We start from the raw sequence: 24,667 nt of genomic DNA, 5'->3' as shown, positions 1-24,667 counted from the left end.
ACACAGCCGGGCAGGGCGGGAGGAGGTGGCATCCCTGTGGCAGGATGCCGGCTCCGGACACGTCGCCCCCCGCAGGCTGTATGGGGCGGGACTGACACTTCCTTATCCGGGGCGAGGTGGCCTCCTCTTCAGGCCTCGGACTCCGCTATCTTCTCATTCCGTGCCAGGGGTACCAAGTGCGGGGCGACCCATGCAGCCGACACCGGGGAGGTGAGGGGGCAGGGAGGATGTAATGCCAGGCTGGGTAGTGCCAGGGCCGCCTGCCTAAATGCTATTGATTTTTCTGCCCTCTCTCTATAGCTGTGAGGGCTGTGGACATTGTCATGCAGAGGTTTCTCATCACATGGACCGTAGGGGATGTATCAGATGCCCGGAGAAGTATCTGCACCCACTAACCAGCCCATCAATGCCAACATCACTGGGCCGTTATAATAGAAAACCATAAACTCTCTCAGCCAATCAGAAATGGCGAGGGTATTCACGTATTGCCTAAATTAATGACTGACTGGGCATCTGCCACCTCACCCACACTTAGGGTACGTGCACATGGGTGTATTACAGCTGCATGAGCCCTCTGCTGTGCCAACGTTTGCCACCGTTTACATACAGAGGTGTACACAAGTTTTTTTCTGTCAGATTTTACACAAGATCCACTGCCGACAAATAATCATTGTTTTTTGCCCGCATAATGGTAAGGGTCTACAGGGCGGCATTGATGCTGCCATGGGACAGCCGAAAACCCTGGCAGCATATTGTTTGATGCGATTGTCAAATTGCTTGTTAATGGCCGCGTGGTGTGGCGGGACAAACTACTGGTTACCTAAAAAAATCATGCGGGCATAAGGGTCTATTCATTGATGGGCACACACTTTTGCAAGTAACCAGCAGCTTTCCCCTGCAACACCGTGCGGTATTAACAAGCAATTTGGCAACCGTGGCGAACAGCATGCCGGTGCGGTTTTTGGCCTGGTAGATACAATCGGCAAACGCGTGTTTGCTCATTTGTCAGCTGAACGCTGCCATTTTTACGCGGGGCAATGACGTTCGTTAGGGTATGTTCAAACGCAGTGGTTTCAGACGTAATTCTGGCCGTTTACGCCTCGAATTACGCCTGAAAAAACTGCACCATTACGCCTCCAAACATCTGGCCATTGCTTGCAATGGGATTTACGGTGTTCTGTTCCCACGAGGTGTCATTTTACGCATCGTTTTCAAAATACGGCGCGTAAAAAGACGCCGCCTCAAAAGAAGTGCATGTAATTTCTTGGGACGTTGTTGGAGCCCTTTTTCATTGACTCCATTGAAAAACTGCTCCAATAACGGGCGTAAGATACACAGCGAAAAAAAATGCGAGTTGCTACAAAAACGTATGAAAATCAGGCGCGTTTTTCGCTCCGTATTTTCAGATGTTTTTGAGTTTGCGTGTGAACATACCCTAAGGCTGGATTCACACGAGCATGTTACGTCCGTAATGGACGGACGTATTTCGGCCGCAAGTCCCGGACCGAACACAGTGCAGGGAGCCGGGCTCCTAGCATCATAGTTATGTACGATGCTAGGAGTCCCTGCCTATCCGTGGAACTACTGTCCCGTACTGAAAACATGATTACAGTACGGGACAGTTGTCCGGCAGCGAGGCAGGTGGGGCAGTTATGTGTATAATGTACGGACGTGTCCCGGGTCCTCCAGAGGTAGAGACACTCTTTGTAGTTCCTCACAGCTATGGCTAATAGAGGGGGGGGGGGGGGGGGTTACCAGCAGAGATCACCCATGTATTCCTCAAATAGGACATATACAAGTGTGGAAAAGTTTTATCCTTTATTATGGGCGATTTTAGGATAAATGTGTCTTCGTATAATTGGATATTAGATGTATTTTTGGATGTTATTTTAGTCAGGTTTTTTACCTGTCCTGTTTGCTCTCTGTTTCAGGCCCTTGGGAGTCTCCATATCTGATGAAACATGAAGATCTTAGTAAGTGAGGATTCAGGCACAGACTTATGGGGGTTTCACACAGGACGATTATCGGGCAGACAAGCGTTCATATAACTTCCGATAATTGTCGTGTGTAAACAGGGGAACGATCAGCAGATGAACGAGCAAACGCCCAATCATCTGCTGATCGTATCGTTTTTTTAAAAAAAGTGAAATATTATCGTTGTCGGCAGCACATCCCTCTGTGTAAACACGGAGACGCGCTGCCGAAATGATGATAATGGATGTAGACGATGGATCGGAGTAATGACCGCTCGTCCCCATCCATAGCTCTGTGTAACAGGAGCAAACAAGCGCCGATCAACGATGTCTCATTGATTGGCGCTCGCTGCAACGGCCGATTATCGGCCGGTGTAAAAGGACATTAATCGTATCATCAACTAGATTACATCAGATGTGTCACTGTGCTGTGCTCTTCTGTGTGCGGGCAGCATCTTAGACCTGGTACACCTCTGTATCTGCTCCATTAGGAACCTCCGTCACGCTTCCAGTGGAAAACGCCGGAAGAAACAGCTGCGCTAATTCTTCCGGTAAAGCGTCAGACACCATCACAGAAACCCGTCGGAACCTTTTAACTACTTAACGACCGGCAGGCAGTGCAGGACCCCAGTCTACAACTCCTGAACTTAGAGCAGCCTTCTGAATACAACTGGGATCAGAAAAAACTCAGACCCCAGCTGTTTAACCCATTGATCGCTGTCGTTTGTGCCCGCGGCATTATCAAAGGGGACTCTCCTCTTTGATCGCGTCACCAGTGATGGAGGAACCCTCTGCAGTCAGCCATGGGCACTTAGAAAGGACCCCAGGGCTGTCTGTTCAGTTTGCCTGCTGTTGGGGCACACAATGTCATAGTGACCCAGTATAACGTATTAGTATACAGGAGTATGCTGATACATTAGAAGTATAACGTAAAGTTGTTAAAACGTTATCCCATCATGGGATTAAAAAAAAACATGTAACAAAAGAAATGTCAAAAAAAAAAACCTGAAGATTTCATTTTTAAAAGATATTTAGCGTGAAACGTGAACGGGATAAAAAGTTAACAAAAAAAAAACAATACCGGAGAACCACTTTTTCCTATATTCACGCTACAAAAATAAATGACATACCTTAGACAGTACATTTTTTTCTACCCCACCCCAAACCTCGCAGAAAATAAATACAATTTCTCCCGCGTAAAACAAGGCCTCATATCATACAGCCACGTCAATGAAAAAATAAAAAAGTTATGGCTGCTGAAAGGCAAAAACGGAAAAATGTAGCTGGTCATTAAGGGGTTTAATTCGATGGGTTCCGTCGGGCACCATGAGTGTCTGTGACGCATTGGCGCTGGCATTTCCGTTTTTACGTTCATGTATTAATCAGAGTGCTGCTGCAGTTTTCCGGATGCGGTAGAGACGCGCTACCACCAAATGTGAACGAGGCCGTGGTGTTTTATTAGATTATGAGGCCGATAGCAAAGAATTTTACTCCTCTAACTATATTCACAGGGTCGGGTGTGTGCGGCAAGTCTGCTGCTTTGTGTCATCCTCTGGCTGTGCTGGATTAAAGCAAGCGTCAAGGAGCCAGCAGAGCGGCCGCCATCTTTTCTACCTCATGTACTGCAGCTCTGGGGATACAGCCGCCTGCCAGATGGCGAGGTGAGGAAAGTTGTGGGTCAATTTATACGTGCAATATATCTATAATGGCAATGACACCCTCTCATGCATTGACCCGTTGAGGACTCCGCCACGTACATGTTACTTTGCAATGGGTCCAACCTCTGAGTGCCACTTATTTTACAAAAAGTGTGCCATGCTCCCACTCTGCCTACTTGTCCCCCTCTAATAAACACTTGGCATAAAGATAGCAGAAGTGGCTGTCAACAAAGTTGTTTATGTTTTTGTGTACTTTCACAAAAGCTTTATATATATAAATTAAAAAAATGAAAACGTAAGGATTTTAAAAAATAATAAATATATATATATTTTTATTTTTACATCTCTTGAATCTGCTACAACTACCCATTGTAGTTCTAAGATGTAAAGAATATCAGTATGAGAATTATTTTGTAATAAGATATATTTGCCACAAATCCTGCAAATCCTGTATTTGCCAGCAGGGTACAGTAATTCCGACTTTCCATTCAGTGATGGGCAAGTATTGTATTCCCTTGAAATAACAATTCTGGAATGTCCTATTTTTTACGGAAGGTTTCTATGGCACGTGCACCTTCTCGTAAATATATGGGAAGTTGTCCGTCGGCCATCGAAATGTGTGGGTATGTAATTACGGACGAAATCTATGGTCGTGTGCATGGGGCCTGAGACTGTGTAAGGACATGCCCCTTTGACTAGGGGACTGGTAACTCCCAGTTGTTAGTTTATTCATAAATTTCTAGGAGGAATAACAGAGGAACGGCACAACGTAGAGTTCTTAGAAAATACATTCCAGAATTGTTATTTCATGGATAATACATATCAGGAGAGGTAACAGGTCCTCTTTAAAACTACCCAAATTCTTAATATTAATCCTCCCTCTATAAGTCTGGATTTTACCTAGATTTATACAGTCTACTTAGTCATTGAAGGATCAAACACTAAATCAACAACTGGTTTGGCCATTACTTGTATGTACAGCATAAATGTTAGGAGACAGCTTCAATTTAAGTTGGATAGTTCATTTATCCCTAAAATTCCCCAAAATCACCAATAAGTGTCTTTTCCATCATTTCTTAGTTATATCTGTTTCTGGGAAAGCTGGGTGACAACTTATATTGGCTGCCTAGTTATACAATGATACAGGGACCGGTAATGTATAAAGGCAAAGCTGGACATATTTGCCATTCAGGAGTCAGGGAAAGCTGTATTAACCCCTGTGATATTGGTCACTTAGTTTACCCAGAAGCAGACAAAACGAAGGAACGTCCACTATATATATATTTTTTTTTTAACAATTTTACAACTCAAGAACTTACATTTTAATTCTCTGTAATCCTGTTATAGTTTATTGTTGTACTTCCTGTGCAAATTTTGCTATCCTCGTATTATTATCCCCGTATTACTATCCTCGTATTACTATCCCCATATTACTGTCCTCGTATTACTATCCCCATATTGCCATCCTCGTATTGCCATCCCCGTATTGCCATCCCCGTATTGCCATCCCCGTATTGCCATCCCCGTATTGCCATCCCCGTATCGCCATCCCCGTATCGCCATCCCCGTATCGCCATCCCCGTATCGCTATCCCCGTATCGCTATCCTCGTATCGCTATCCTCGTATCGCGATCCTCGTATCACGATCCCCGTATCACTATCCCCGTATCACTATCCTCGTATCACTATCCCCGTATCACTATCCCCGTATCACTATCCCCGTATCACTATCCTCGTATCACTATCCCCGTATCACGATCCTCGTATCACTATCCTCGTATCACTATCCTCGTATCACTATCCTCGTATCACTATCCTCGTATCACTATCCTCGTATCACTATCCTCGTATCACTATCCTCGTATCACGATCCTCGTATCACTATCCTCGTATCACTATCCTCGTATCACTATCCTCGTATCACTATTCTCGTATCACTATCCTCGTATCACGATCCTCGTATCACTATTCTCGTATCACTATCCTCGTATCACGATCCTCGTATCACTATCCTCGTATCACTATCCACGTATTACTATCCTCGGTGACCAACACATTTCTACTAGACGCCATCAATCATCCTGATATTCTCTAATCCACATTCTTTGTTCTTTTCTTAAGCCCCTGGTCAGGAATTTCTGTAAGACCTGTGCCGTGGTGTCCAGCTCCGGGCAGATGCTTGGTTCTGGTCTGGGGCCACAGATTGACCAGGCTGAGTGCGTCCTGCGCATGAACACAGCTCCTACTTTTGGCTATGAGTCAGACGTGGGCAGTCGTAGTACCCTGAGGGTTGTGTCTCATACAAGCGTACCTCAACTGCTACGCAACCAGACCTACTTCTTCCAGCACTCCCAAGACACGGTGTATGTGATTTGGGGACCCCCCAGACAGATGGACATTGACCAGGGGATCACGTATCGCGCCTTGCTGCAAGCGAAAGGCAAGTTTCCCGGAGTTAATATCTACACGCTGACGCAGAATATGATGGCCCACTGTGACCAGGTCTTCCAGAATGAGACTGGGAAGAACAGGTATGTGCTCATTTATGATTTGTCTATAGATATGCATGGACGTATCAGAGATGACTTTTGTGGCCACTATGGCTGTTTTCCTGGCACATTAAAACATCCTAAGGGTCCATTCACACGCTGCGGTTGAGCTGCAGTTAGAACCGCATCGAAAAAAGCATCCGAAAACCACTCGTTTTTTTTTACTATGATTCCTTTCAGTGAAATAGAAATTTCCTGTGTACACTCCAAGGTTTAAAACCCGTACATACCTAATACTTCTCACAGCCGAGGGTTTGCTACAATGTGTCCAGTGAAGACAGGAGAAAGATTGGTGTTGCTGATGTATTTAGCTCCCAGAAGATTACAAAGACTCGGAACACTTTTCGAGAAAGTTGTATTTATGAATCGTGGGTGTAGTACTACATTTTCTAAGGTCTGGGATATTTGGAATAACTCCCCTCTGACAGTCAACCCCTCCATTGGTTCACCAGATAATGTGAGATAGGAATATAGGTGGCCCAAATTTTAGAATGTATCTCCAAGAACTTGCTGTGCTGGATTTATCAGATGCTCATGGGTAACATGGGTCCTAGGTTGTTTTGTGTTCTTTTATATTTGTTTTGGTTTTTGTCTCTATATTACCATTGTCATACATATGTCCAAGCAAACCATTCTACTCGCTATTGTCTATGACATATCATCATTGGAATGCTCTATGTATACTCATTACTTGATTTGCTGTATGTAAATTTTCTTGATCCAATGTGCCATGTTTTGTAATTAGAGATTTTATACTTGTTATTGTAACAGTTCTTAACCCCTTAGTGACCACTAATACGCCTTTTTACGTCGGTCACTAAGGGGCCTTAGGCTAGGCTGACGCCTTTTCACGTCAGCCTAGTCTAAGTCCTGCATGGGTCTCCCGTGCAGACAGGAGCCGGGGCTCTGCTGTCTGATGACAGCTGATCTCCTGCTCCAACGCCCGCGATCGAAGTTTACTTCGATCGCAGCCGTTTAACCCGTTAAATGCCGCCGTCAATAGCGGCCGCGGCATTTAACTTTGTTTACAGAGGGAGTGAGCTCCCTCTGTCACCCATCGGCGGCCCGCGAATGAAATCGCGGGTCTCCGATGGGGTGTCATGGCAGCCGGGGGACTGATAAAAGCCCCCAGGTCTGCCCTGGACATATTCCTGTTAGGACGCGCCGGAGGCACGTCCTAACAGATTGCCTGTCAGATTTACACTGACAGGCAATAATGCTCTGGTATACAAAGTATACCAGAGCATTATAGCAGCGATCGGAATATCGCACAGTAAAGTCCCCTAGTGGGACTAATAAAATAAGTCATCAAAGTGAAATAAAGATTATTAATAAAAAGTACAGTAAAAAAATAAATAAAACAATTTTTTTCCATAAAAAGTGGTTTTATTTAGTAAAAGTGTAAAAAAAAAAAAAAAGTACACATATATGGTATCGCCGCGACCGTAATGACTCCATTAATAAAGTTAATATGTAATTTAAACCGCAAAGTGAACACCGTAAAAAAAAAAACGCAAAAAACCATGGCGAAATTGCAATTTTTTTCCATTGCCCCCCAAAAAAGTCATAATAAAAATGAATCAATAAGTCCCACGCACCCCAAACCAGTACCAATCAAAACTACGTCTCGTCCCGCAGAAAACAAGCCCAAAAAATCACTACATTGATGGAAAAATAAAAAAATTACGGCTCTTGGAAAGCGACGATGCAAAAACAAATAATTTTAGTTCAAAAGTGTTTTTATTGTGCAAAAGTCGTAAAACATAAAAAACCTCCACATATGTGGTATCGCCGTAATCGTACCGACCCATAGAATAAAGGTAACATGTTATTTACGTCGCATAGTGAACGGCGTCAATTTAAAAACGCATGGAACAATGGCGGAATTTCAGTTTTTTTTTATAATCCCCCCCAAAAAGGTTAATAAAAGTTAATATAAAAATTATATGTACCCAAAAATGGTGCTATTAAAAAGCACAACTAATCCCGCAAAAAACAAGTCCTCATACAGCTATGTAGACGAAAAAATAAAACCGTTATAGCTCTTTGAATGCGACTATAGAAAAGCAAATAAAATAGCTTGGTCATTAGGGCCTAAAATGGGCTGGTCACTAAGGGGTTAATAAAACGAGTTTAAAAAAAAAAAGACTCGGAACACTGTAGCAGACTCTCAGTTGTGAGTAGAATTCGTTCTGTATGTATTTGCAACCTCTGGATGTAAACAAAAAATTCAATTTACTGACAGCAAGCAGGTATCTTGAAACTGGTGAGAAATAAAAACACAAAGAATATTAGAAAGTCGCAGAACATTTTGTTATATAGATTACAGCTTAAAGCTTTATTTCCTCCACCGTTCTGCAAGTTCTTTACGAGGTCAGTTAATGTGTCCAGCCAAACTGTGGCAAAATCCAAAATGATCAATTATCCGCACTTTAGGTGATAATTGTCTGATCGCTTGGACCGCCACTGATTGTTAGAACGGGGATCCGCGAAAACCCTATTCTTCCTCACGCATATTAAATGAAGCGACAGTCGAGCATACGCGCTGCCGCTCCATTAAAAGTATATGGGAATGATGGAAACAGCAGAGTACAGCGCTCGCCTGTTTCCGCCACTCTCATAGACATTGAATGGAGCGGCATGCACATACTCGACCGCCACTCCATTCAATCTCCTCCTCACTGTGGGGGATGCAGTGAATAGGCATTTGGGACCCCAGCTCTTGCCATTGCAAGGGAGTCTTAGCGATCAGACAATTATCACCTATCCTGTGTATATATGATAACTTGATTTGCAGGTGGATCTAGAATGCATTTAAGGGAGATGTATTTAATTTGACAATGATCCATAATTCTATAATCACATGCGGCCATTCAGTGTAATACATGGACGCCCCGATTCAAGCAGAGCGACAGCCGCTGCTTAATAGAAGCTCTTCACTCTGGCTCATAGAATGGGGTTCTGAGCAGGGGACCCCCTCCCCTCTATGCTGTCCATATGACCTAATTGAGACAACCCCTTTAATATGCAGGAGGTGTTGAAGAGCTTCTAAAAGCAGATCTGAAGGTGGAGGAATCTCTTCTGTCTGCAATTCCTCGATTCTCCGTTTTCCGGATGCATACGTTACCGGTAACACTTCCTTCCCCCCATTTTTGCCGCACAGAGCCATGTCTGGTACGTTTCTTAGCACTGGCTGGTTCACCATGATTCTGGCTATGGAGTTGTGTGAAGAGGTCTCGGTGTACGGGATGGTCAGCGAAAACTACTGCAGGTAAGGATATATACGCCTCGATCACAATCCCGCCTTTTGCTGCCGTGCGCTAGTTGCATGTATAGTTTGTTGATAGGAGATTGTTACTTAGATTAACTGTGTATAATAATATTTTTTTTTATTTCAAGGGGAAGTGCTCTTTAAAGGAAGTCTCTGGGCAAAACGGATACTCTTATGTCTAATGCAGCGCATGAGGGGGCGGAGCATGACAAGAATTATCTCTTTGGTTTGATTAGAATCCCTGTGTCATGCTCCGCCCCCACAGACCCCTTATTAGGCATAAAACAGGTTTTCCATAAGTTTTGCTCTAAAGGAGTTCTCCACTTTGGATAGTGTTCTGGAATCTGTGGGGGGAACCCATTAGCAAGCATTCAGATCCCCTGCAGCACCATCGAAGAGGAAAGGACTCATTATACAGTTCTCATTGAAATCCAGGGGCTGTCCATGTAATGTTTGGACATGCTGGGGGGTTCTGAAAAGGAAACGCTCTTTGTAGCCATTCTCCACTATGACTAATCCATGAGGTTTCTGAAAGGGGAACCCCACTTTTAACTCAGAGTTCCCTAATAGGAAATTTGAAAAACGGTTTTCGACACGGAGAATCCCTTTAAGATAAGCACAATAAGAAATCTGGGAATTTCTATACAATAACGTGGTAATGAAGAGATACCCCAACACAACTAGAGGCAGTTCTAGGGAGCATTTTCCTGCCATATTAACATGCGGTTTTTGCCCGTTTTGTTTTGTAGTTTTGACGTTTTACCGCCAGGACATGTGACCATACCCTAATAGAGACATTGGATATCCCCTACATGAAAATCAGTACTATAGATCTATAGATTGTTGAGATCGAACCCGTAACTAATATAATGCCATCTACCCTCAGGGATCGCTCACACCCTCCGGTGCCGTACCACTATTACGAAAAGGGCCGGCTGGATGAATGTACGACTTACATGATGCACGAGAGAGCGTCGCGGGGAGCCCATCGCTTCATCACGGAGAAAGCGGTCTTCTCCCGCTGGGCCCGCAGAAAACGGATCTATTTTAAACACCCATCCTGGGAGGCTTGACGCTAGAAGCGGCCTCCCTTTTATACCGCCCACATAAAGCCATTTTTAGTCTTTTTTTAACGAAAGCAGGTAAAGTTGATCTCAAATGTTGATGGGATTTTACAGTCCCCGCGGCTCCTTTTAGCGTTGACGTTCCTCTCTGGAAATCACATGAGAAAAGTATTATGACAATCTTTACATCTCAATCGAAAAAGAGCCCCGGCCTGCACATCTGATCAACTTCTATATACTTTGTATGACTCTTTTATGTTATTTGCTGTTCGCCGGTGTTTGGAGGAGGCACTGGGTGAAGCGACTGGGTGCACATACATTAAGTAGCAGTTTGTAGTGGAATATTCTAGAAACCTGAGGCCACTTACAGATGCTACTGTGCTGCTGTGATGTGCACCAAGCAGCATTTTACAGAATTTTATATGGGACTATCAAGCAGTATTATTTATTTATGTGGTTATAGCGCTCCTCCTGCAATTCCCAGCAATACCACCAGGTGGAGAGCCAAAGGTTACTCACCTCAGTGTTAAGCCTGTCTCATATTGGCAGTGCAGCATTTCATTCTAAATGCATGTGCACGCTGGGCGGATTACCTGCGGATTTTCCGCGACTGATTTAACTGCAGGAAAATCTGCAGTGTATTATAGTAGCAGCAAAGTATATGAGATTTGAACAAATCTCATCTGTGCACTGCGGAAAAAAATCCCCTGAAGAAACGTGCGTAAATTGATCTGCAGTGCGTTTTTTTTAATTTCATGCTGCGGAATCGTTGCACTTTTGTTGTGTTTTTCTTCCCACTGCATTCATTGGGGAGGTAAAAGCTGCAACAAATAGCAAATTTGATTTTAGTGGTAAAAAAGCGGAGATCCTGCTACAAAAATTGCAAATCTAAAAAAACACAAATACCCACCCTGGTGTTGTCATAGTCCTTGTTCTCCCGGCTGTTCTCCATGCAGCCCAGCCTCCTGAGATGACGTTTCATCCCATGTGGCTGCTGCAGCCAATCACAGGCTGTAGCGGTCACATGGGCTGCAGCGTCATCACAGTAGGCTCGGCAGAGGGACACGTCGCTTTGGCAGCACCAGTGTAGGTAAGTATTGTCTTTTTTTTCCTTGCTTTTCTTTCCACGATTCCGGAAGAAAAGCTGTATATTTTTTTCCGTCCGCAATTCCCTGTGGGTTCTAGGTTGTGTACTTTTACGCAGCGTATCCGACCTGTGTGAACATACCCTCACACCTCCACAATTGTACGGCAGGTTTTACAAGTACTGGAGACATTGCTATGAAGTATTAACATATCGCAGAATACAATGCATCTAAAGGGGTCCTCCAGTTTTAATATTTTCTGATATTAGAGTCAGATGGTGATAAATCAGAAGGGTCTGGCCAAATGCAGGAACCTTTTTTTATCAAGACATCAATGGACCTCACCCACCTGACTCCCCATCAATATAACGGCATATCAGAAATAAAAGGTTCTCTAGTGAAGAAGAAATGACTGGGCAATGATGCCACTGCGTTAGGGAAGCACACTTCAGCTCTTTGGCGCTATTTGTGCTCACACCATCCACCGCAAACTCCTAGTTCATAGCTACAGGCAACAAAACAGTGCCCCCCCCCCCCCCCCCCGCATACAAGAAGATGCCACTCGAGCTGATCTGAAGAGAGGGGTCGAATGCCATATTGGGTAAGCTTCGCATCTCCTTGTGGGCAGCAGTTCAGCCGTGACTCTAGGAGGAAACGGGAGTTTTCATTAAAACTGGAGGACCCATTTAAGTTTATTTTTCCCACTCCATGATATAGTTGTACTGATGAATGTTCTGTTTACAATATAATCTCGTCTCATCTTATTTTTGGGGTGCCGCAGCCTTCCACCTTTCTCTATTAGTTGCTGGATACGCCCCACAATTCTCAGCGGCACATTAGATCAGGATTGCATCCTGACAAAATCTCCAGCGACCATTACCATCTATTCAGTATTTCTTTTTTTTTATCCAGTTGTTATTGGTTACTGCAATTTGACCCTTTTTTTTATACCGAAACATAATGTACTGCTGGATCCTTACAGCTTCAGTGTTATAGAATCTGGTGGCTAATACGAGAAATTAGATATTACAAGGGTTAAAGTGTATTTGCGTAAAAATACAATACAATGCGGGCCTTACCTTGGTTTTGATGCCGTCTGTAGACATCAGATCACAGACCGGAAGGTGTTCATGGTGCGCGATATGCAGAAAATAGAGACAGAGCGCCTCGGTCACTGCTGCAAAGTTCCTATTCATTGTAATAATAGCCGCAAGGCGAGACTCCGTAGCGGTTACAGAAACCTAGGACACATAGCGAGCGCTCTCGCGTCATCTTATGAACAGTGTGTAGCATGCACAGCAGCTAGTCTTTGCTTCAATGTCTACAGAGGGCATCAGAATGGGCTCATTACTGATATACTGGAAGACATAGCCATAGTAGGACCTATATACTGGTGTTGATCCCATATAGATGGTGCATAAAGCAGAGATCACACTAAGTGCATGTCATAGACCTTGTTATAGGACTGTAGAACTAAAACTTCCAGGCTTCTTCTTCCCTTCCAGTATCAACATATATAGAACAAAATCTCAAATACATTATACGTAATGACATAATGTCACCAGGTTTTCTGTTTCTCGTCTCTGCTATTCCAGACCATTAAAGTGGCGGTTGCTACGGATACAGTATCTTTCTCCGTGCTCTGATTTGATGAAAATTATTTTGTAAAAAGATGACGTGTTCTGACATAAGACAGATACGTTAGACAGCATTACGTTTATCCTATCAGATGACATATTTGTCAGCATGTGTTTAAAAAGAAAACATGTCATCAATTTAACAAGGAGTATTTCTCTTTAAATATTTGCAGTCGATCAATTTTGGATCGCAGTGATCACCACTTTGACTTACTTTTAGCTGCATCTCCTTGACAACTGCGCAATGGCTGACGCGACTCTTCCGGTGTTATACAGTTGCTTTGGCAACCCGACGCTGACTCTACCACTGCCGACTGCAAATTTCAGAGAGAGATGTGGCTAGGAGTTAGGGACGGTATCATGTTAATGTCGGATGAGACGTAAATAATCAGCAAACAACTGCTCCACTCTTGAGGGGTAAATAAAACACTGCTTAATGGGGGTATGGCCACTAGGACCCCCATAGATGCCGAGAACGGCCCAGTTAGGAGAGGTGACTGCACATGTATGGTTGCACTCCATTAATATGGAAACCACAGTATGATAAGATTATAAACCTCAAAACTTTTGCCATTTCCGCTTAATTTTCAGTTTGTTTTGATTCTGCGGAAAAAAACTTTTGCTACGTGGAAATGGTCACCAAGCGGGTAAAGGTGGTTTTACACGGGCAGTTTTTTGCCTGGTAAACGAGCGCAGATCGACAATCGGCTCAGAGTAATGATCGAAATGTATGGGGACAAATTATGGTTACGTCGATCGCTCGTCCCTATACATTTGCATCTTGTCGGCAGCACATTGCCTATTTACACTGGGGGACATGCTGCCGACAAGTGAACATCTTTGGCCAGCATAAAAGATGTGATCAGCGGACAAACTAGCGTTTGCTTGTTTGTCGGCTTATCGCTGCTCTGTTTACACAGAGCAATGATTGGGAATGCTTCTTCGTACGTATGGAGGCTCTTTAGCCTGTGTAAAAGGGCCTTTACTTTGTTGACCGATGATATTATTCTGTGCTTATACCTAGTACTTTGTGTGCACAAGGCTGTACTGTTCTGAATGGGATGGAGTAAGTATTAATCAGCCAATCAGACCCCAGCTTATTCAGAATAGTATACTACTGTATACTCAAAGTACTTAGTTGAGGAAAAAAAGATTCATTCATGTTAGATGACCTGCTTGTTGACAGTTTCCAGGTGTTAAAAGAAAATTTATAAAATTGTCTTTTAACATTTGTAAAAACTGAAAAAAATGTAATGCTAGATTTGAACTTTTCTGAGCATTTAACCAATGTTAATTAAAGGTAGAGATAACTTTTTTCTTTCTGAAATAAGAAATACATTAGCTGCCAGGAGGCTTGGGCCTGTGAGACCCAGACCGAAAGGGAAACTATTAGGGTATGTTCACACGTAGAGTCAAAAACGTCTCAAAATACGGAGCTGTTTTCAAGGGAAAACAGCCCCTGATTTTCAGACGTTTTTTGAGCAACTCGCGTTTTTCGCGGCTGTAATTTTACGAGCCGTCTTTTGACAGCGACGAGTAAAATGACAGGTCGTCGGCACAGTACATCGTAAAGCCCATTGAAAGTAATGGGCAGATGTTTGCCGACGTATTGGAGCCGTTTTTTCAGACGTAATACGAGGCGTAAAACACCTCCATTACGTCTGAAAGTAGGTCGTGTGAACCCAGCCTTAGCTTGCAGCTGACTGCAATTTGTCTGCAGTATTCTTGCTTAGGTAGCCCAGATCTACAGACAGGTTTGGTTATTCCGTGGGTTATTCCATGGCTTTACCTGTTTCCATAGGATAAGTCACGATGTAGCTGCTGGTACTACAGACAGTTGCATGTTGGTTGCACGGTGCCGTAGAACTCCATTCTATATAATCACTGCCATGTAATCTAGTTGTTTATGTTTCACTATATTTAGATATGGTGCCAACTCCAGAATGGCGTCAAGCAGTCAAAAGACTGGCACCCATTTCATCAATGGCACTGTATTGCGGTAGTAGGTAAGTTAATATACACTGTGGGTTGCACGGAGTCACTGCAGCTTTGGCCTGACTTACGTGGCAGTGGCGCTCTAATAGTGGCACTCTAATGAACAGCAACCTCTACTGTCGCTCAGTATTTACCACTCACTTCTATTGGGTGATGTCACCAGTTAAGTGCTGACAGGATACAGGCCATAAATGTCTACAAAAATTTGGATTCCTTTTCGACTCGTATGAAAGTAGAACATATGTTTAAATGTATATTCCTTTTTTAGGTTCTCTTATAAAGTTTTTTTGTGTTTTCTACGTTCTTTTAATGTACAATACTTGGAGTTTAGTATTACGCAACAATGACATTATATGTGCCTTTTTACATGTGGATGATGCTAAAATATTTTTGTGTGGTTTCTGTTAACTTGCAGTAAAATGACTGATGTTTTATTACTAAAGAGTGAAGTTTGCTTTTTATTGTTTTTATTTGTTTGGTTCAAAGCCGTAATAGGGCTTCTATAGAGGTTCATGGTGCCTCTACTGTACCTCCGTATGCCTCTTGATTTCATAATGAGGTTTAAAACCAATTTTGGCATGTTCAATCAGACTCTGTATGTATGAAGGTATACTCCACTCTTCTTCTAGTATGAAGGTATACTCCACTCTTCTTCTAGGGAGAATATCTCTGTACTTACATTGCCCAAGTGGGCCTGTAAAGCAGCTCATGGAGGTCTGTGGTTACGTAATAAGGAGCCGTGTGCATTAGCACTAAAAGTCACTTATAACACTAAAACATGTATTGCTCGATCCACAAAGCTGATGGTGTTGCCAGCTGTTTAGATTCCGATACAGGATCTATGGATGCCTACTAGGCCAGAAAGGTTTCTTCTGTGAAGTTCTGCATGCCTGTCAGCTCTATATAGTGCAAGGCAGAGAAGAAAACGAGAACCTCAGGCCTGTCAGCTCTATATAGTGCAAGGTAGGGAAGAAAACAAGAATCTCAGGCCTGTCAGCTCTATATAGTGCAAGGTAGAGAAGAAAACAAGAACCTCAGGCCTATCAGCTCTATATAGTGCAAGGTAGGGAAGAAAACAAGAACCTCAGGCCCATTAGCTGTATATAGTGCAAGGCAGAGAAGAAAACAAGAATCTCAGGCCTGTCAGCTCTATATAGTGCAAGGTAGGGAAGAAAACATGAAACTCAGGCCTGTCAGCCCTATATAGTGCAAGGTAGAGAAGAGAACAAGAACCTCAGGCCTGTCAGCTCTATATAGTGCAAGGCAGAGAAGAAAACAAGAATCTCAGGCCTGTCAGATCTATATAGTGCAAGGATAGAGAAGAAAACAAGAATCTCAGGCCTGTCAGCTCTATATAGTGCAAGGTAGGGAAGAAAACAAGAATCTCAGGCCTGTCAGCTCTATATAGTACAAGGTAGGGAAGAAAACAAGAATCTCAGGCCTGTCAGCTCTATATAGTGCAAGGTAGGGAAGAAAACAAGAATCTCAGGCCTGTCAAATCTATATATTGCAAGGCAGGGAAGAAAACAAGAACCTCAGGCCCATCAGCTCTATATAGTGCAAGGTAGGGAAGAAAACATGAACCTCAGGCCTGTCAGCCCTATATAGTGCAAGGTAGAGAAGAGAACAAGAACCTCAGGCCTGTCAGCTCTATATAGTGCAAGGCAGAGAAGAAAACAAGAATCTCAGGCCTGTCAGATCTATATAGTGCAAGGATAGAGAAGAAAACAAGAATCTCAGGCCTGTCAGCTCTATATAGTGCAAGGTAGGGAAGAAAACAAGAATCTCAGGCCTGTCAGCTCTATATAGTACAAGGTAGGGAAGAAAACAAGAATCTCAGGCTTGTCAGCTCTATATAGTGCAAGGTAGGGAAGAAAACAAGAATCTCAGGCCTGTCAGATCTATATATTGCAAGGCAGGGAAGAAAACAAGAACCTCAGGCCTGTCAGCTCTATATAGTGCAAGGTAGGGAAGAAAACAAGAATCTCAGGCCTGTCAGATCTATATATTGCAAGGCAGGGAAGAAAACAAGAACCTCAGGCCCATCAGCTCTATATAGTGCAAGGTAGGGAAGAAAACATGAACCTCAGGCCTGTCAGCCCTATATAGTGCAAGGTAGAGAAGAGAACAAGAACCTCAGGCCTGTCAGCTCTATATAGTGCAAGGCAGAGAAGAAAACAAGAATCTCAGGCCTGTCAGATCTATATAGTGCAAGGATAGAGAAGAAAACAAGAATCTCAGGCCTGTCAGCTCTATATAGTGCAAGGTAGGGAAGAAAACAAGAATCTCAGGCCTGTCAGCTCTATATAGTACAAGGTAGGGAAGAAAACAAGAATCTCAGGCTTGTCAGCTCTATATAGTGCAAGGTAGGGAAGAAAACAAGAATCTCAGGCCTGTCAGATCTATATATTGCAAGGCAGGGAAGAAAACAAGAACCTCAGGCCTGTCAGCTCTATATAGTGCAAGGTAGGGAAGAAAACAAGAACCTCAGGCCTGTCAACTCTATATAGTGCAAGGTAGGGAAGAAAACAAGAACCTCAGGCCTGTCAGCTCTATATAGTGCAAGGCAGGGAAGAAAACAAGAACCTCAGGCCTGTCAGCTCTATATAGTGCAAGGTAGGGAAGAAAACAAGAACCTCAGGCCTGTCAGCTCTATATAGTGCAAGGTAGGGAAGAGAACAAGAACACCATGTGAAATCGGTGAGGTAAAGGTAAATAAAGGCTTTTATTGTACTTCAAATATTTCTAAAAACATCTCAGCATATCATAACAATCATCCATGCCAGTCGGACTGGTTTCGCCTTCTGGGTTCATGGTCACAGATACAATAGTCCAACCTTAATATAGGTACACTCCTCCCCTCAGGTAATCAGTACTACAAGTACAAAAATATCATTATGATGGGAAAACACCTTTATGCCACCCGGAGAAAATGTTAATGAATATACATATGCCCACATTTACTATGCAGTTTATGCCAACTGTGCCCAAAAAAATGGCTGCATTTTTCCACATTGTGGGGACGAGATTTGTAAAAATCTCACGCACTCTGCTTCTACTGTAACACGCTGCAGATTTTCCGCAATTAATCCGTTGTGGAAAAACCGCAGTGTTTACACTGTGTGTGTTCGTACCATCTGAGCGTTTTTTTTCCGCTCAGTATTTACGCAGCGTGTGGATGAGATTTGTGCAAGCTACTGTATTCTGCTGTGTTTTTTCCGTCCGTAATTCCAGGTGGAGAAAAACGCAACAATTCCGCTATGCGTGGACAAGCCCTTACCCCGACGTGTGGACAAGCCCTTACCTTGCCCTTACCCTGACTATGAAGAGAGGATCGGGGAGAAACTCGGAAGACTTCTTTTATTTTGGTGTTTTCTATTAGACAGTTCTGATAAATGAGGCCTATTATGTTATCTAGTACAAAACATGATGGTCACTTGAATTCTGAAACCCAACACACACTGTAACATGGTAAAAATAAAATGTCATTAATAAAAGCTGTAAAATAGAGCCATCTAGTGGCCAGTTTATGTTGAAAATATTATTAAAATGTATTATTGATTTTACCAACTTTTTGTTTAAAGAGGATCTGTCACCTCTCCTCACATGTTTGTTTTAGTAAATACTTGTAGTCCACATAAACTAACAACTCTGGAGCATCTTTCCTTACAACTTTGTTGTGCAGTTGCTCTGTTATTCCGCTTACAAATGTATGAATAGATTGACAACGGGGACTTACCAGATGGGGGAGTATCCCTAAATATTCTGACACAGTCCATTTAGAGCTGAGAGTGAGACTGTAGGGACATGCCCCTTTGACAAGGGAAATGTTTAGTTGTAAATTCATTCATACATTTCTAGGAGGAATAACAGAGGAACGGCATAATGCAGAGTTCTAAGAAAAGATTATCCAGAATTTTTATTTTATAAAGCATACAAGGATTTACTAAATAGACTAATCAAGAGAGCTGACAGGTCCTCTTTAAATACTTTCTGGTAGTATCCATATTTTTGGATTATAATAAACTAACGTTATGCATGGAAAGGTGTCCCATTCCTTCCCCCGCTTACTATGACACTGTTATAGCAGCTACCAGCAGCCGCTACTATGGGGAGCTTGCCGCATACAGATTTAAAGGGCTCATGGAGTTCGATACTAGCTGTATAAATCCATCTGCAATCAGCTCCCCCTAGTGGCGACTGAATGTAGAAGGAATTATATATTTTATCAATTAAAAAAAACAAAACAGTATTCCTATACAGATATGTTATGAAATTGATCCGCTAGTCATGGTGGACAATAACGTTAATAAAGGTGTAGTACATTTGGTGAAGCTCCTGGTTAGGGGAAGGGGGACATGGGTGCATTGTAAGTTTTGCGCTGGAGCCCTTTGATTTCTGTGTTTGCTCCTGTCTCCAGTCCTGAGAACCTAAATATTATAAGCAGCTCTTTTATATTATTAAGCTTTAGTGTCCCTAAATGTAATGCCTCTGAAAAAAAACTAAGTTTCAATTTAGGAAGAATGCAATTTTGTGTGAAACGCCAGATGTATTGTAGCTCAGCAAAAGAATGACAATTTCCATAATGTCTCGGGATTAAAAGATTAATATTCCCAAAATAGAGTTCTTGTCCAGAGGATGACTTTGTGCATGTTCTGAGGCAGCAGTTCCTGGATTCCCACCAATATTCAGGATTTTTCAAGAGAAATATTAAAAATTGAATTAATCAGAAATAATCTTCCAAGTTTTATTCTTTTTAACCATTGAACTTTTGGCCCTGATCACGCACAGCCAAAAAAAAAAACGTCAGAAATCGCCTCCCATTGATTTCAATGGGAGGCAGAGGCGTTTTTTCCCCCGTTGCAGCATTTAGCCGATCGTGGGTAAAAAAAAAGCAGTATGTCCTTTCTTGCCGCGGTCTCCTCCTCTGACTTCCCATTGACATCAATGGGAGGCAGAAAAAACCTGCGGCGCTTCTTTCCGTGTGTTTTTTGCAGCGTCTTTTTGCCTGCCGATTTATTTATTTTTCCTGCAAAAAAAACTCAGTGTGAACAGGGCCATTAACTTCACGTCTGGTTTCTATCTTGGCACTATTATAAATTTCTATTTCATGTTCATGCAAGGCTAAATTCACACTTGCCTTGTATAATCTGATCCGTTTTTAGATCAGAATAAGGATAAAATCCGGTCCCTTAAAAATCCCTTTGAAATCAATGGGATTTTAAATTGCGTCCGTCATCTTAGTATTCCGTTTTTATCATTGGTGTCAATTTAAAACGGATGCAAATATATTGTAATTTGTTTGCATCTGTTATTTACATTTCAATGGGATTTTTAATTGATCAGCTTTTATCCTTATTCTGATCTAAAAACGGATCAGCGCATTGGATTGTACAACGCAAGTGTGAATTTAGCCTAACATCTGTAATCTGTTGTTTGAAGAAAGGGTTGATCCCTGAAAATGCATCTGTACGAGATTCTTAAATCCAAATTTTTTAATTTTCTAAAAAAAAAATTGACAAAAAAAAAAATGCCATCTAATTTGAGGAGCGCGGATCGAAGTCTTGTCCTACCAGGCGAATACTCTCCGACTGCAGCACCAGTTTACTACAAACCCTTAATAGTGTTGTGCATATAGCACAATCACAAAAGGTGAGCAGAGTGGCTATTGCTCTCAGTTTTCAGCCAAAGTCACCTAACATACTGTCCTATGAAGTTCTAGTTGTTTTCTACTTCTGATTCACTTGAATGAGACGCAGCTGCAATACCAGACACTGCCATAAATTAGAGTGGCGCTCTTTCTGAAAATCAGATTCAACCCCTTTTGTTACTGAGCTATATGAGGCCTGTCCTACCTAGTTGCTGGAAGCACTGGCCTGCAGTATTGCTGTTGACCAGTGGCACGATAAGACAACCTGTCCTATTTCAGGTTATTCCGCCGCAACACAAAAAAATTCTTTGGGTTTGTAGTATGGAACCGTCGTCAATGTGTGTGTGTGTTGCCATACAGGGTCTGTGTGAATGACATAGGACCGCGGGCACAATGTGGGACTTAATGCAGAACTTTGAGGGCGACAGTCGTGCATCATTAGTCATTCATTATGGTATATACTGTGGTGTATGCGGTTTTGATGATATCTTTTGCTGCTCCCAGGGGTTTACATTCACAGTCTAATGCCGGGAGGGGGGATTGAACTCATTTTTTTATTTCAGAGTACTGGAGGGAATGGATATGGCTGACTCTCTAACAAGCAGAAGCACAGGAGAATGGTTCCTGAGTTTCTAGCTGTTATTATTCTCACTTATTAGAGAACATCAGGTCACATCGCCTTGTTTTTGTGTTTCCTGCCTTTTCATAAATGTCCCTATTAGTTTTTACAAGAGCATTGTAAAGTGCTGTTCCAGCACAACTTTGTTGTTCTTCTCTCCTATTCATCTGCATCTACTTTGCTTTGAAGTAGACGGAAATAGAACGTCCTGTAGCTGTGAACGATAAACAGCGGCAGGAGATGAGAGCGCTGCTCTTGTGGGAGTGTAATGAAGTGATTATGTTACTGAGGACAGAGATGTTTGTGGCATTGGGCAGTATGGTGAAGTGAGAAGAGCAATAGAAACAAGTGAGAGGCTACAGAGTATTAGATTAAGGATGCAAATGATAAACAGCAGCACAGAGTATTTGAGGAGATTGTATACTGACCCTCTGTAGGGCTGTAAACTAATTGGATTATGTTAGTGAGTACAGTGCTGTATATGTCACGGGAAACTACCTGACAAGTGAAGAACCATAGTACAGCTATGAGCACACTTGGGTAAGGGCTGTCGTCCATCTCATGGGGCCACGGCCAATGATGTCGAGGATGTCACCAACCTCTATGTGAAGCAATCACATCTATGGTATCAGTGCTGGACGCTGACATTGCATAGTCATGGCCGGTAAATATAGCAGCCGTCTGCAGGAACAACTAGTAGGACATGGATGTTCAGCACACGTGTTCTCCGACATCACATTTAAAGGGGCTGCAAACAAAAAGTGGAAGTTTTTCCATTAGCAACCAATTATATTTCGGGTCTCTGAACTCAACTGAACCGGTTGACGCTCTGTATCGTGGCTTGGCGTTAGTTTTCTGACCAGTATCGGGCCGTGTAAAAGCACCTTTATAATAATCAACCCGTGACCCTTGTGAGCGTGTCTGTTCCTCACCTGTGACAATGGAGGACTGACTTTCTGATAAAGGTCCGCTAAAAGTGAATTTCCATCTATATTATGTGATTTTTAGGTAAAAAATTCTGTCCTGATTAATTTCTTAGTATATCTTTATAGTGGTCATATAAGGCTTCATGTCACACGGACCCCAAAAAAACGGACAACGAATCCGTTGTTTATGGGCCGCAAAATACAAACAGTCGTGTGCATGTAGCCTAAGTGCAGTTGCACACAACCGAGTGCCACTTGGGCCGTTTTTGCATCCGAGTGGCACCCGATAGTTTTCACGGACACATTCACTTTAGCGGGTGAATCGGGTCTGTGAAAACGGACCCGACTTTCCGATCCATGGAAAGATAGGACATGTTCTATCGTTCCTAGGATCACGGACAGGACCCGGCCGGCACACACGGTCGTGTGCATGAGGCAGAAGAAGTAGGAAGCAGAATCTTAAATAGATATATTATATATATATATATATATATATATATATATATACAAACCGTATATAGCACACAAAGATATAGAAAGTACAAAAGGTTTCCAAAATATTCAGCATTAAAAACAAAGTGGAGAGATATCACATTTTGGGCAATGAGAAGTCATCCATCAATATACAATCAGGATAAATTTAGACTAAGGACATGGTGTCCCACAAATAGCTAGAAACGTATTTCAACCCAACCAAAGAACATTCTGTTATCTCCCCATTCTTCAAATCCTAAGAAAACAGAGAAGAAGAAAACCCTTTAAGGGGCAGTTCACACTTCATTATTTGGTGCTGAATTTGGCGGGGAAACCGCATCGGAATCAGCGGCAAAAAAAATTCCGAAATTGTCCACCATTGATTTCAATGGGAGGCAGAGGCGTTTTTTTTATTGGGCGGCTTTTGGCTGCTCGCAGAAAAAAAAAGCAACATGTTTTTTCTTGCCGCGGTTTCCGCCTCCGACCTCCTATTCAAATCAAAGAGAGGCAGAAAAAAAACCTGCAGCGCTCGTTTCTGAGGGCAAAAAGTCACAGAAAAAAAAGTGCATGCAGTTCAAAATCCTAAGACGTTAAAAAAATAACGTCCAAAATAATAATATAGGGATAATATCTTTCATGTATCAACCACTTACCTGGCCCGTAGGTCTCCGATTAAAATTGTCTCGCTAACCAAGAAGGGCAACGCGTACTTTAGCCGTGGATAGCGGTCAGTTTTGTTCTAAAACAAAGCTCCAAAACTCCTGCACAGACAGATTTTAGATGGCTGCCTACAGCCACCACTAGAGGGAGCTTACTGCATGCTGTGTTAGTTCAATGTATAAGAGCGTGCAGTAAGCTCCCTCTAGTGGCGGCTGCAGGCAGCCAGCATGTTATGTTTTAATGTTTTAATTCTATGTCTATGCAGGGGATTTGGAGCTCTGTGTCAGAAAAACAAAGTTTCGATCGATATAAACATTTATTAAGAAATGAAGAAGTAGAGGATTTTGGACTTCTTTAGATCAATAACTGGTATTTAAGGGTGGACATTCATGAACTGGTAAAACCCGGATCTGTAATATGGCACCCATAGAAATCTTTGAGACTATTCTGTACCTCTGCATTCCTCCGATTTCATATGTGGCATGTACCATCTTATCCCGTATTACGGAGTATTCTGCCCTAGAAGAATTGTTTATAGGGGAGAATACGGCACCACATGAAGGCACCGTACTGCGGCACATAGAGTAAGTACAGGTCTACAGTATGGTGTGCAAGGCCTAAAGTTCATACATTCAACTTTTTTCCCTGCAGACGGGCATAGGACGGTGACAACGGTCTGAGATGTAGATGATAACGCACCAGCTGATCTTTTATTTCCGACGCTGGCAGCAGATACATTATTGAGTGGGTTGAGGAAAATTCTGGGAATAGTTTCTAGAGCGGTTACAGAACATTACTGAAATTGTGTTTCATTTCCACCATTATCTCTGCAAATAAACATATTTCTGAAAAGAACAAGTGTGTGAATTCATTCTAATGTGAGCGTCTATTGCTTGATTTGTTTAGTCACAGGAAGCAAGTACGGTATATAGGAGGCAGATGTACGCCTGCAGGAATTCACATTGTTCCAATCTGTATCTTAGTAACAAGTTAAACTTACAGCGGGTTATAGAAGTGATACACCACTATTCGGCAATCCTTCAGAAATTGTTGCCGTTTTTTAATGTATATAGCCCTATTTAAAGAGGTTTTTCTGCTCTGGACAA

General features: G+C 42.6%; 1 protein-coding gene across 2 annotated transcripts; it reads left to right on the top strand.

The window, feature by feature from the left end:
• Nucleotides 1-2: 2 nt before the first annotated feature.
• On the top strand, nt 3-15,674 carry ST6GALNAC4 (ST6 N-acetylgalactosaminide alpha-2,6-sialyltransferase 4). 2 transcript variants are annotated; one of them, XM_075835264.1, is made up of 7 exons: nt 3-210; nt 301-536; nt 1,932-1,973; nt 3,485-3,634; nt 5,753-6,162; nt 9,344-9,451; nt 10,338-15,674. In XM_075835264.1, exons 3-7 carry the CDS (start codon nt 1,962-1,964, stop codon nt 10,522-10,524), a joined length of 867 nt encoding a protein of 288 aa, XP_075691379.1. In that variant the 5' UTR covers nt 3-210; nt 301-536; nt 1,932-1,961; the 3' UTR covers nt 10,525-15,674. The 2 variants fall into 2 exon arrangements, with proteins under 2 accessions (XP_075691379.1, XP_075691378.1); XM_075835263.1 differs by lacking the exon at nt 301-536.
• The last annotated feature ends 8,993 nt before the right edge of the window (nt 15,675-24,667 follow it).

Source organism: Rhinoderma darwinii, chromosome 8, assembly GCF_050947455.1.
Source record: "Rhinoderma darwinii isolate aRhiDar2 chromosome 8, aRhiDar2.hap1, whole genome shotgun sequence".
NCBI lineage: Eukaryota > Metazoa > Chordata > Amphibia > Anura > Rhinodermatidae > Rhinoderma > Rhinoderma darwinii.
Note: the sequence above shows the minus strand (reverse complement) of the source record. Positions and strands in the feature narration are given on the sequence as shown.